The sequence below is a fragment of the Prionailurus viverrinus genome, chromosome E3 (genome assembly GCF_022837055.1).
Source record: "Prionailurus viverrinus isolate Anna chromosome E3, UM_Priviv_1.0, whole genome shotgun sequence".
NCBI lineage: Eukaryota > Metazoa > Chordata > Mammalia > Carnivora > Felidae > Prionailurus > Prionailurus viverrinus.
In genome coordinates, this window is record NC_062576.1 from 6,780,456 (window position 1) to 6,792,846 (window position 12,391).

At 54.3% G+C, this 12,391-nt stretch overlaps 1 protein-coding gene across 1 annotated transcript; it reads right to left on the reverse strand.

Moving 5' to 3' along the window:
* Positions 1-1,736: 1,736 nt before the first annotated feature.
* PDAP1 (PDGFA associated protein 1) lies at positions 1,737-12,326 on the reverse strand. Its single transcript, XM_047838534.1, has 6 exons — positions 12,173-12,326; positions 8,872-8,963; positions 7,439-7,549; positions 5,734-5,855; positions 3,546-3,697; positions 1,737-2,464 (listed from the first exon to the last, which is right to left on the reverse strand). The coding sequence occupies exons 1-6, from the start codon at positions 12,183-12,185 to the stop codon at positions 2,406-2,408; spliced, it is 549 nt and encodes a 182-aa protein (XP_047694490.1). The 5' UTR covers positions 12,186-12,326; the 3' UTR covers positions 1,737-2,405.
* Between the last annotated feature and the right edge of the window lie 65 nt (positions 12,327-12,391).

Below are 12,391 nucleotides of genomic sequence, written 5' to 3' on the forward strand. Positions count from 1 at the left end.
GGGAAGTTTCCAGGCAAGTAATAACATGCAAGGGCTGGGGGCAAGGGTTTGACCCTTCTAGGAGTCAGAGGACTGATAGGGCGCAGGACAGGGAAGAGATGGGTGGGTAAGGCTGGGAAGGTCCCCAGAGACCAGCTTCTGGAGGCCCCTCGCATCCTGGGGAATCAGGCCACTAGAACTGGGCAGAGATCTGAGGTTGCTGCTGTTGTGTAGGTGTGAGATGATGTGGGAACAGCACAGGCCCTGGGGACCAAGAGGATGCAGGGGAGGAGGGACAGGGAGCAGCTGGGGTGACCTGGGTGAGTGGTGGAGGACACAACTGGGAGAATCCTAACACCCAAGAGTCACTGTGTCCCCACCTTGGGAGGAAGGCTTTGTTATTCCCATTTTAAGAGCATACTGAATGCCAGAGAAAGAAGTTACCTCTTCAAAGTCTCACGGGCAGGAGGCAGCAGAGCCAGGATCCAAGCTCAGGCTTGACTTCCAAGCCTTGAGGGGCGTCTGCTGAAATGTACTCGATGTGTGTCCGGATCTCTAGCTGAACCAGGAAGGAAATGCCTCAAGCCAGAACTCTTGCCAGCATGTCACCCAGGCGTGCAGCTGAGATCTATACAACCTTTCATGGGCCTGCAGCCACCAGGGAAGTCCTCGCCTCCGGTCTCACACCAGGTCCAACAAGACAACAGTCCTGGGCACACCGGGAGCCTTGCTGGCCAAGCACGGCCTCTTCATGCCGGCCACTCCTGCAAATCAGCTTCCAGCACGTTAGAAGATACTTCCTTACCACCCCACGTGGCTCCAGTTCTGCTGGCTGGTGGCCCCTGGAGGCAACGACCGTGCACTATCTGTGCACCTTGCCAAACAGCCACCACCTTCTTGTACCTTCCTCCATCTTGTCAGAAAACCTCATTTGCGTGGGACAGACCGAACCTGAGCTACGGCAGGACCTCCAGGGGAGGGGGAGGTGTTCTCACAGGTCCCAGGGGCAGAGGGATTTTCTGCAGGCCAGGGTGAGCTGTAGACACTGGCGGCCGTGGTGTCCCTGCTGGGGGCTCCTGGGTCTGTTGACCTCTAGCACGGTCAAGCCCAGGGGGGCATGGTAGGAGCCCCTGGAAGTCAGGGGCCTGATTCCATCTCTGCCCATTAAATCCCTCTTTCTGACCTCAGGCCAAACCCCTGCTTGGCACAAGTTACTGACCTCTCAGGATCGTACACAAAGGACACTGCTGTTCACAAGGCAGAGCGCCCCTCATGAAGGGGTGCAGGAGAAGGGACAGGCACAGTGGCCAATTCTGCAGGCAGCTCACGTGACCACGAAGTCTGTTTCCCTGCTGCCATCTCCACCACCCGGGGTGGTAAAGACGGGATGAGGTGATGCCTGGCAGTCACGTGGGTGCTGGGACACTTCCTTCCAGCACTCAAATCCTGAGACTGTTACCAGCAGGGGCACCTGGAGGGCAGGGCGGGGAGGCGCAGAGCTGCTGTCAGCCTGCTGAGGGCAGCAGACGGCACCCTGGCCACTCCAACTTAAGGTCCGCCATGGTCAGGTAAAGGGAGGGGAGGAGCTGGCTCTGTCCTGAGGTCTCTCCTAGCTCGGAGGCCCAGGGACAAGTCCCCACACACTGCTGGATGCTGCCTGAACCTTGCAGGGCAGACTGGCCTGACAGCAACACCATGCCCTGTTGGGTGAAAAGGGCCCAAGCACGGGGGCCCAAAAATGGATCACAGAACAAACGTTACGATAATGTCAAGTTTAATCTGCCAAATATACAAGTTGGACTTGTGGAGCATGTTCTGCCTGGGTGCTGCACAGTAAACAGAGGTTTCTTGAAATGATCAATGGGCAAGGTTAAGAATGGGCCCTGGCTCTGGCCAGAAGGGTGGGAATGGGGCAGGGAAGGGCGAAGGGGACTGGCTGGGGACAAGCCATGACCCTCAGGGATCCAGGGACACGGGCTCCTGGACGACAGCCCCTCTGAGCGAGCACCCAGGCAACACAGACTGGGGCTGGTTGTTGCAAACTCAGCAGCAGCTGCCCCTCTGCACAACCAGCCCCTACTGTGCAATCTACGGGATAAACGGAAGCTCTTCTTACCCCACCTCCCAGGCTCCCCCAACAAGAGTTCTGAATTCTAAAAACAGCAAAGACATTCCAATGGTTACATATGAAATGCTGTCCCGCATCTTTCTGTCTCAAAGATGGCAGCTGCCCCTTCCCCCAGCACCCTCCCACCATCCCCCCCCCAAACGATTTCTGTGCCAAGATGAAAAGGAGGCCCCAGGCCAGGGTGGGGGCTCCTTGCCGTGAGGGGCTGCTGCAGCGGCGCCAGGGCAGGGTGGGCGAGACGTGGCAGAGGTCCTGGCAGAGCGGCCCAGGTCCCCGGTGCCTCCTCCCACAGGCCGTGCTACTTATTCAGGGACAGCGACTGCACTCGCTTTCCCGACAAGGTCGCGTCGTCTTTTGCTGAGGGCAGGAAGGGAAGGGTTGGTGTTAACACAAGACCCCCTCCCTGTGCACACCCCCATGCACCCCAGAAGCACTGCCCTGGAGGGCCGAGGGACCTCAGAACACATCCTGGGCAACAGACTCAGCTGGCAGAGGGGGAACAGACCAGGAAGGATTCCCGCAGGAGCCACTGTCCAGACATTCTTGCCAAGTCTGGGTGGCTGCCCCTGACACAGGGCTCCCAACACTCAAGCTACCGGCAAAGAGAAACTTCTTACCCCACCCAGAGGCAGAACCCCGTAATTACAGCCTCTTTTGTGGGGGCCAAAACCTCCAGTCAGCAACACCTGAAGTTCCTCCCCTGCCTGGGCTTTGTGAAGCAAGAGCAGGGAGCCGGGACAGCAGGCTACCTCCAGTGTGGTGACAACCCTGGGGCAACTTATCTCCCGATCTAGGCCTCAGTTTCCCCATGATCTGGTGAGGAGGCAGGACAGCATGCTGGTCCCTAAGGGCTCTTGTGGCCCCACATGAGACCAGGTCCTGAGTCAAATGCTCCTGTAAACCAGACCAACTCCCCACAGCTATCCTGGCCTAGGAAAAGGCTCCACCTCTGACCCCATTGGGAGGGAGGGGATGAGGGAAGTGGGACAGTTGGGCCAGATTTCACCTGGGTCTGGACCGTGAAGTCTGGTCCAGCCCAGCCCTGCCGCACCCTCTCAAGCCCCTCAGATGGACGGTGGTTCTCCGAGGTAGCTTTCCCAGCCACACAAGGCACCGGATAATTCAGTGGAACCTGCCAGCCTTGAAGATCTGCCCTAGGTACATCCCTGCAGCTTCCCTCAGATGCTGTAGACAGTGCTCTGCTTAGATCCAAACCCTCATCTGACTTCTAGCTGCTGCTGAGCCCTCCCAACACCCCAGAAGGTTGGGGCAGAAACGCCCACCTCCACTGATGAGAAAGTAAGTGCATTTACACACAGGCTGGCCCTCCATCCAACAACCCAACCCCATCCCATTTCACAACAAGGACACTGAAGCGCAGGGTTTAGCGGCTTTCCCAGAAACCGTCAGGCAGTCACACCGGCAGCTCAGGACTTACCTTTCCTCTCCTCTTCTTTCTTCCTGGCAGCCTCTTCCCGCTGTTTCCGAATGATTGCCAGCCGGGCAAGGTCAGCTTTGGCTTGCTCTGTCTTCCCAGCTAAATGCATTTTCATGTAACGCTCTTTTGCTTTCTGCTTCTCGATTTCTTCTCTGTTTGGATAAAATGGTGTCATAAGGGACATCTTCCCCACTATTATCAGCCGAGCTAGATGTGGGAGCCAGAATAAAAGCCAAGTACTTGGGGCCGGAGCCCAAGTGGAGGAGGGTGCCCTTGCTCTGTGTGCCCCCTCCCTGATGGACACTCACCAAACAAACAAGCAAAGGGACAGGCCTGGACTTCTCAGCGGGCTGGAGGAAGTTCAAGCAGTGTACCAGCTTCCCCAGACACGTAACATAGGATGGGGGTGAACTCAGCACACGGTGAACAATGTCTGCATTGGCCAGCGGGGGGATGCTGACTAGGGTCTGGTGTCCCCGGTAAGAAAGGGGGAGCAAAACCAGTGGACTGTGTATCAAGAGATGAGCAAGAGGAGGAAGACACTGGGAACCACATTCTACGAGGGGTAGAGAAGGGAGTGGCCACAGATGGGAACCACACCCACCCAATCTCAGGTCCACAGGACATGGCACATTCTCAATTAGAGCAGCTCAGATGTGTAAGAGGCTGCCTTCAAAGTGGTGAGCCCCCACCAAGGAGGGTGTAGGCCTAAGAGCTCTACTCCCACAGGACAAAGGTGTCAGTTACCAACCCACTAGGTAGAGAGGTGATGGTCATTAGCTCCTCCCTCTCATTAAGTCTTCCCTCTGAGATCCTCCTCCCAGGCCTGAGATTCTGGAGTGAAGCATGCACTTTCCACTGAGATATTAGATTGTCCCTCTTATACCAGAATCCTGGACGAGCCAAGTATTGGAGGAGGGGACAGGGAAGCCCTAACAGGAGCATGGGAAAGGGACTTGGCCTCCCAGAGGCCCTGACAGCACACCACGCTGGGTGATAAGAAACAAGGCATGGGGCCTGGCCAGAGGGGAGGAGAGCCAGCCACCAAAAGTCAGCTGAGCAGACGTTTCGCCCAGGTGACTCTCAGTAAGACACATGCAATAGAGAGGAGACTGGAACACCTGTCAGCCCAGCAGATCCTACCCTGGGAGGCAGGTGCAGGGTCAGGAGCCTCTGAGCTAGCAGCAGAGATCCAAACCAGGGTTGGGGGGTGGGGAGGGGGGAGGGGGCTCTGCAAGGTCCTCTGGGTGAAGGCTCGGGGCCAGGCAGGATGCCGGCCTTCATGGCTTTCACTCTGCAGCCTCAAAGGGTGGGGGTAACAACAGGATCCTCTTCTTACTGGTGAGAAGGAAGCTACTGGAGGAGTAGAATCCTTAGCAGCCTCTCATCACACCCCGAACTTGTGAGCCTTTTCATAAAACCCTCAGCCGTCATGGGGTTAGCACAGGAAGGCAGATTTAAATCTCAGCAGCCCAGGAAGGGAAAAACAAAACAAAACAAAACAGGACAGCTTTCCCTAGTGGCCTTCAACCTCTTATAAGGTCCCTGCTGTCAGCTGGTGGCCACTGAAAGTCCAGGCACTACCTGTCAAGGAATGGCCATGTGCAGGGCACTTCAGCACTCAATTGAGACCCTCATATAATTGCAAAGAGAAGGCTGTCTGCAGCTCCGTTTCCACCTGGGACTTAGGGAGCACTGGGGCAGCCAGCAGACCTCTCTGTACTGTGCTCTCGGCACCGTGAACCTCTGGGTTCTCCCAACCCCCACGGCAATGACATCAAAGAATTCAGGCCAAGAATGGTCAGACTGGGCTGGGTAAGGAACTGTCCCCAGAGTGGGGTGCGGTGGAGGAAGAGACTGTACCATAACCCTCCATTTCCTTGGGCATTACTTCAAGTGTGACGCTCAGGTCTAAAACTGTTGTTCTATTTTCCCTGTTGTGTTCCTACTGGTGAAAAATTATTTCTGTTTGGTGTTTCTGGAAAAGCTTCTATAGAGCCTTTGAGGAATGAGATAAACAAAAAAAACCAGATACTGTAGCTAGAGCCCTCACCCAGTCCCTGGGAACCCCAGGGCCCAGGAGGCAAGGGTAGGGGAACTGGGTGCCTCAGCCGCTCCTCCCACCCCACCACGAAGGTCAGCCCCCTGCCCACGTGCCCAGGTCACAAGGCCCAGTAGCAGAGGTTACCGTTCTCTCCTTGAAAGCTCCTTGGGCCCATCCAGGTCCAGTTGTGTGACCTTTTTGGTTGTCTGTGCCACCCTGTTAGGGTTCTCAATGTCGATGAGCCCTTCCACGCCTTTGCGCTTTTGCTAAGGTAAGACAAGAAGCCAGCTGTTGGAAAAGTCCGTCCAGCAGAGCCCCTGAGGGCCATGCCCACCATCTCCCAACAGCCCCCCTGGGCAGGGACAAACTTCTGCTCCACCCCCGGACAACATGATGCTCGGCCCAAGCCTCACAGTGGGAACAGCACCTCGGGGTGTCTTCACCAGCCCAGGAGGTACAAGGACAGCAAGTGCACGTGACTGGAGCCCAACCTATGCCAAGTCCCAGCAACTGGAGGTTATTGTGTCAGATTCACAGGTGACAGAACAGAGGCACAGGACTAAACAACTTGCCTGAGGCCAACCAGGAAGCAGACTGAAGAGCTGAGAACCCAAGCCCAACTCACAAGCTCTCAACACAGAGCACTACGCCCCCTACTTCAGGCTCAGCCTCTGGAAGCTCACGTCTGACTGCAACAACCACTGCTGGGTCCCCAGGGCAGGCCACACTAAGGATGTTCTCAGGACCAATTCCAATTCCTACCCATCTCAGCTCATGGGAGGGAAATGTGACATGAGAAGAAGCCATGGGATCGCAGTCTACGGGTTTAGGGAGCCTGCACCTCCCACCTCCCCTGGGAGATGTTCAACAGGAGCACAAGTCCCCAGTATAGCAGGCTGGGCCCAAGTCTCAGGTGCTGTTGACCACAGCTTTCTCTTTAAGTGACCAGGGAAACAGGTTCCAAATACCAGCCAATCTGACGCAGAGCTCCAGACAACAACAGCCATTTGAGCTACCTGTGAACACGTCCACTTGTATGTTCATGTCACAAGCGAATGTGCCTAAATGGAACTCGAGACTCACCCCTCGCCTACCCTGCTCCTTCCGACCATCCTTATGCCATAGCCTCATGCCTCCTTCCCTCAGTCCCTGGACCCACCCTTCAGCAAACCCAAAGACACAGCGTGAACCTGCCCCCTCTCCCCCATTGGCCCAGCCACAATCTCTTGTCTGGTGACCTGCTGCCATTTCCCTGCTTACATCCTCTACAATTTACTCTTTGCAGAGAAGCCACAACCACCTTTTAAAAGCAAATCTGGTCATCACTCTCCGCCACTTCAAGGCCTCCACCAGCTGCCCACTACCCGCAACAGTGAAACTCAAACCCTTCAACTGCCACTCGGGAGCTGCCCTGGCCAACCTCTCCTCCCGCATCCCTAGCCACTCTACCCCTTACCCACCCAGGCACATGCCCACCAGCCTCCTGCTGTCCTGTCCGACCCCGGAGCCCCTGCACTTGCCAATCCGGCCACCCTGACGGCTCTGCACGTTGGTTTTTCACACACCAGGCTCCAGCCTGTTTTTCAGATCTCAGTTTAAAAGTCACCCTCCTCACCACACACCGCTTCAAGTACCCATGATCAGTCCATCTTACTCATAATACTTGCTGCTACTTGAAATCATAACATTTGTTCACATCCTCATTGTCTGTACCTTGCTATTAAAACATAACCCCTTACGATTGAAGACTCTGTCTGCATCCACCATTGGGAATGGTGACCAACAAGCACTTAATAGATGTTTGTTGAATGAATGAGTCCAAGTCCCAGGCCTCCACCAAACTCAGCACCTGGTAATCATCTTCTTCATCTTCACTCTCATCTGAGTCTAGGGATTTCTTCTCCTTTTTGGGGTCCCCCGCAGCCCCATCTCCACCTTCTTCTCCTTGTTCCTCTTCTTCCTGTTTCAGAAATGGACAACCTGCAAAATCAAAAATGCACAAACCCCCTAGACTGTGAACCCTGCTCCCACCACCTCCAGACTGTGGACCCCAAGGAATTAAACCCCCACAAGGCTGGGACCCAGTATGACAAGGGTCCTACTCTGTAACCCCGGCCCCTGGTAGGGGACCTGGGTCAGAGGCAGCCTATATATTTGGCTCCACAGCCTGGAAGCCATTCCCACACTCCAGCCTGGTGAGAAGTTCATCTCCCAGGGTCAGAAGGACTCGGCTGTGGGGCGGGGAACCTCAGTCCCGCTCAGCCCCCCTCCTGCTTCCCCAGCTGCCACATGCAGCTGTCAAACTGTACTGTTTTCCTGGGCAAGTCCTCCGGTGTCCCACTCCCACGGTGGAAATGGAGGGCCAGTCACTTGAGCCTGCCTCTGCAGATGCCCTGCTGCGCTGACTTCCCGGGACAACACTCAACATGCCACTTCCCTCCACCTTTCTTGCTTCCCCACCAAAAACATTCCTAACAAAGTCAGTACATCCTTCCCCCTACCACTTGCCCACATACTCTCCAAGGTCCCACTTAGCTGGCAGCTCCTCCATCCAGCCCTCTGCCCCCTCCTCCATTCAAATGCAGCCCCTCCCTTCTAGGGGCTCCCAGGCCCTTCACAGCGGTGTCACCCATCCAGCCTGACTGTGCTCTTTTCGGCCCTTATTCAGGCGAGGATCTAATGGTGTGGTCAGGGATGTGGACATTGACAAGGATAGAAATATTCCACTTCCTGACAGTAGGCTGGAAAAAACACCGCAGGAACAGAGTGGAGGGAACTGCTAAGCTTGGACCAGAGGGGGCAGGGTGAAGAGCATCAGTGAGAATCATAGAGGAGATGACTCTGAGCAAGGTCTGGAGGAACGAAGGGTGCTCTGCCTGCTGGGGGTGAGGGGAGGCAGGGCACTATGTTGTGCTGGGTGTGGCATGGCTACAGCAGACAGATGGGGAGTGCGGGAAGTTTGAGCTATGGATGGGCAGGGCCTGGCAAAATGACAGCTTCCAGAAAGCAGGACACAGGACCAAGAAGAGACATCCACTAAGGCGACCATCGCTAAAAGAACAAAGTTCTAATTGATTCAATCAGAAGATACCTCTCCTCTTCACTGTCGCTGGTTGTTCAGGGACACCCGCCTGCTGCCCGTGCCCCGCCCCCCCCTCCCCCCCCCCCCCAGGTGCTGGCTTCTGCCTAGGAATTGGTGGTCCCTGCCTGGCCTCTCTGGATGACAAAGAGGCAGGGCACCGCCCTGGGCCACTGGAGTGGCTGGCACAGGCACGTACTCACCCTGGCCTTCTGCTTCTCAGCCTGGAGCTGCGCGTCGATCTCCTCAGGGCTTGTGTACTGCCGTGCCCGGCCTTTGTGGCCTCCCTTTCTCCCTGCACGAGGATCGGCAGCTTAGGAGGTGGGAGGTAATCAGCTTCCCTGATTGCCCTGAGCCCCAAAGGGCTGCGTCCTGCTTGAAGTGCTGTCATCAGAGGCTGCATAGACCTCCCCTACCCCTCACCAAGCACCACCCAAACCTATTCTCCTCCCTTCACATATCCAAAGGGACAAAAGAGGCAACATGCGACCACCTGATGCAGCACCAAACTACGTGCTAGACATAGGTTCCTACAGATAAGACCTGAGAGGAGGATGTGGGAGAGGGCACGCTGCATGTAATAACTGGCTAAATCCCATGGTGTCTTAGAATCCAAACTCAGGTCAAAATGCAGTAAGAACATTTAACACTACAGTCCTTTTTACTTGCAAAAGTTCTGGCACAACCATAGACCCTCTTGAGCCAGGACAATGGACTGACCCCTGCTCTGCTGGTTCTGGAGGATGCTGAGGTAGTTGTGGCCTGAATCTAGCCCCACCTTTGAGCCCATATGTGGAGAATCATGGCTGATCCCATTCTAAAGACAAGACACTAAAGACTGAAACCGAATGATGAAGAGCACGAATGCTGGAGTCTGACCCTCAGGCTCAAATCTCAGCTCTACCACTTACAAGCTTTGGGAAGGTACCTGACCTCTCAGTCTCAGTGTCTTCAGCTGTGTCCCTACCTCCTGGAGTTGTCATGGGAATGAATTTGTTAACACATGTAAAACTGTTGGAACAGTGCCTGGGATCGGATTAAGCACTACAAAAACGTATGCTATGTTTGCTAATTTTCTAATAAGGTATTTTGGCAGGAGATAAAAAACAAAGCCACTGACCACATTAGTGATTCCCTATAAAAGTCAGGGAATATGGGACACCTGGGTGGCTCAGTCCGTTAAGCGTCCGACTCGGTTTCGGCTCAGGTCGTAATCTCATGGATTGTGGGTTCAAGCCCCACATTGGGCTCTGTGCTGACATGGCAGAGCCTGCCTGGGATTCTCTCTTTCCCTCTGTCCCTTCCCCTATTGTGCTATTTCAAAATAAATAAACATTTAAAAAAAAAAAAAAGGTCAGGGGATGTAATGAAACACTTTTTGTTCACCTGAGCATTACACTATAAGGAAAAAACCCTAAACCTATTGGAAACTTTCTTGCATGCGGAGTAAGAAACATAGCTGGCAAAGTTAAAGTTGAAAATAAAGCTGACTCCCTTCTAACAGTTAAAAGTGTGATTAGCAATTAAAGTTCATCTAAGAGTATCAGTCTGAGCCTCTTGAGCTAGGACAATAGACTGACCCCTGCCCTGCTGGTCCTGGAAGACACTGGGGTGGTTGTGGCCTCAATCCATCCCCACCTCTTCTGGAAGCTTCGGCCCAGCTGATTTCTAGTGAGTCTGAGTGCAGAGAATCTGTAATTAGACAGCCACAGCTTCTCTGGACTCGAGAGACAGTAGCAGAGATACCAACCTCCTCTTATTTCCTAGACAGCAGCTGCAAAGCCATAATTGGGCTGCTACAGATCACACCACCCATTTTTAATGACTACCTGGGTTCCCGGGGGGTGTCTCAGTCTACGCTCATCCAAGTCCTATTGTGAAAGATCAAGCTTGCCAGTTAAAAAAAAAAAACCCAACAAGCTTTCCAGGCCTCTCAATATTCCAGGCAGTAATAACAACTCAAAACTGGCTACTACACGCTGTCATTCCGCACACTTGGCTAGGGGATATGGCCCTTAGTTCAGACTACAATAACTTTTACCAGCATGCCTTTGAAAATGCTTTACAGTTACTAATGGAAACAAGAGTTCATCCTTTTCTCTTGTATAATTTTATACTTAAAAAAAAAAAATCTTGTTTTCTTTTGCTTTTCAAGCAAATAAACCCAAGCAAAATAGGTAAATCTTATCTGCTCATAAAGCTTTTCACAAGCCGAAGGCCAAGTCATTTAACCAAGAATTCATATTTAGGATTCTGTAACCTCCAACTTTGACTCAAACTATCTATGAAGTAGGACACTTAGAACCAGAATTCTGGAACCAGAAGGGTTCAGATGGCACCCTCATTTTGCACAACAGGAGGCTGTGGAAAATGGAAGACACCTGGCTCTTCCTACCAGGCTAAATCAACAGAGAGGTAGGTTTAAATGGATTCGATTCTGTAAGCCCCAATATCTCTGCAAGTAGAGAGTCAGGAAGTCATTTAGGTTTGAAAAAGCTCCAAGTAGATTTCCTGTGGGCTAAAGCATCTTAACCAACATGACACTTGAGCTACCACTATTAACGGAACATCTGTTCTGGGCCAGAAGTTAGCCAGGCACTTTGAGTGCTCCATTATTTTATGACCTCTATCTCCAGCTCTCCAAGCTAAGGGTTATCAGCCAGGTGTTCCAGATGACAAAAATGGGCAGGAATTAAATAATTTGTTTCAGGCCACAGAATTGGGCAGTGACACAGCTAGACTTGAAATCAAGAACTACGGACTCTTAGGGGAAAGAGAAAGGACTGTCTACGATGCACTGGGAAGCCACGCATCTTCTATCCTCTTGGCCAAGAAATTGACGAAACCGTATAAATAATGCTTAGCGAGCGCTTGACTGCCTGGAGCTGTGCTGCGCACTCCACGTGGATCACCTGGTGGTGTAAGCCTCACATCACTACTATGAGGTAGGTACAATCAAAAGCCCCTTGCAAATGAGAAAACTGAGACACAGGGAGGTTAAGCGACTGGCTCAGAGACACACATAGAGCCGCTGCCGAACAGGGACATTCAAAGCCAGTCAGCCAACCTCGAGAGCATCAAGTTAGGTCTCATTAGGCAGGCCTCGCTCGCCCGGAGCTCGAGAGGCCCCACGTTTTACGCGCAAGGCAGACGGGCTCGGCACAGGCGCGGGACGCGGTGACTCAGTCCCCGCGAGCCTGGAAGAGGGAGTAAACTCCAGGTCCCTCAGGCCAAGAGAAGCGCGCCCCAGATCAGGCCTTCGGCGTCGGCGAGGAGCCGGAGCCTTGGGTCTCCTCAGACCCCCGAAGGAGTGGCTCGTAGCCACTCCGGTCCTCAGTTTCTCCATCGGGACAATTGGGCGCCGAGGCCCAGGCCTGGCCCTCAGCCGGCGCGGACGTCCTCCCTCGGCGCCGCTCTCCGAGACACCCGCGGGCAGAATGAACAGCGGGAGCCGGACTCGGGCAGCCCCTCGAGGCCCGCAGGCCACGCGCGTTTGGCCCTCACCTCCTTTAGGCATCGCGGATCCGGCGGCTGCGGCAGCGGCGGCGGCGCCTCGAACTGACACCGGAACCGGAAATATCTCGGGCTCAACTTCTTCCGTCCGGCCCAGTACTCTCAGCGCGCCGCCGCCGCCGCCGCCGCCTCCTCGAGGACCGGGGACTTCAAGGAGGCCGGAGCACGAAGACTGTCCCGCGAGCCGCCTGAGTCCAGTCTCGCCCGCGC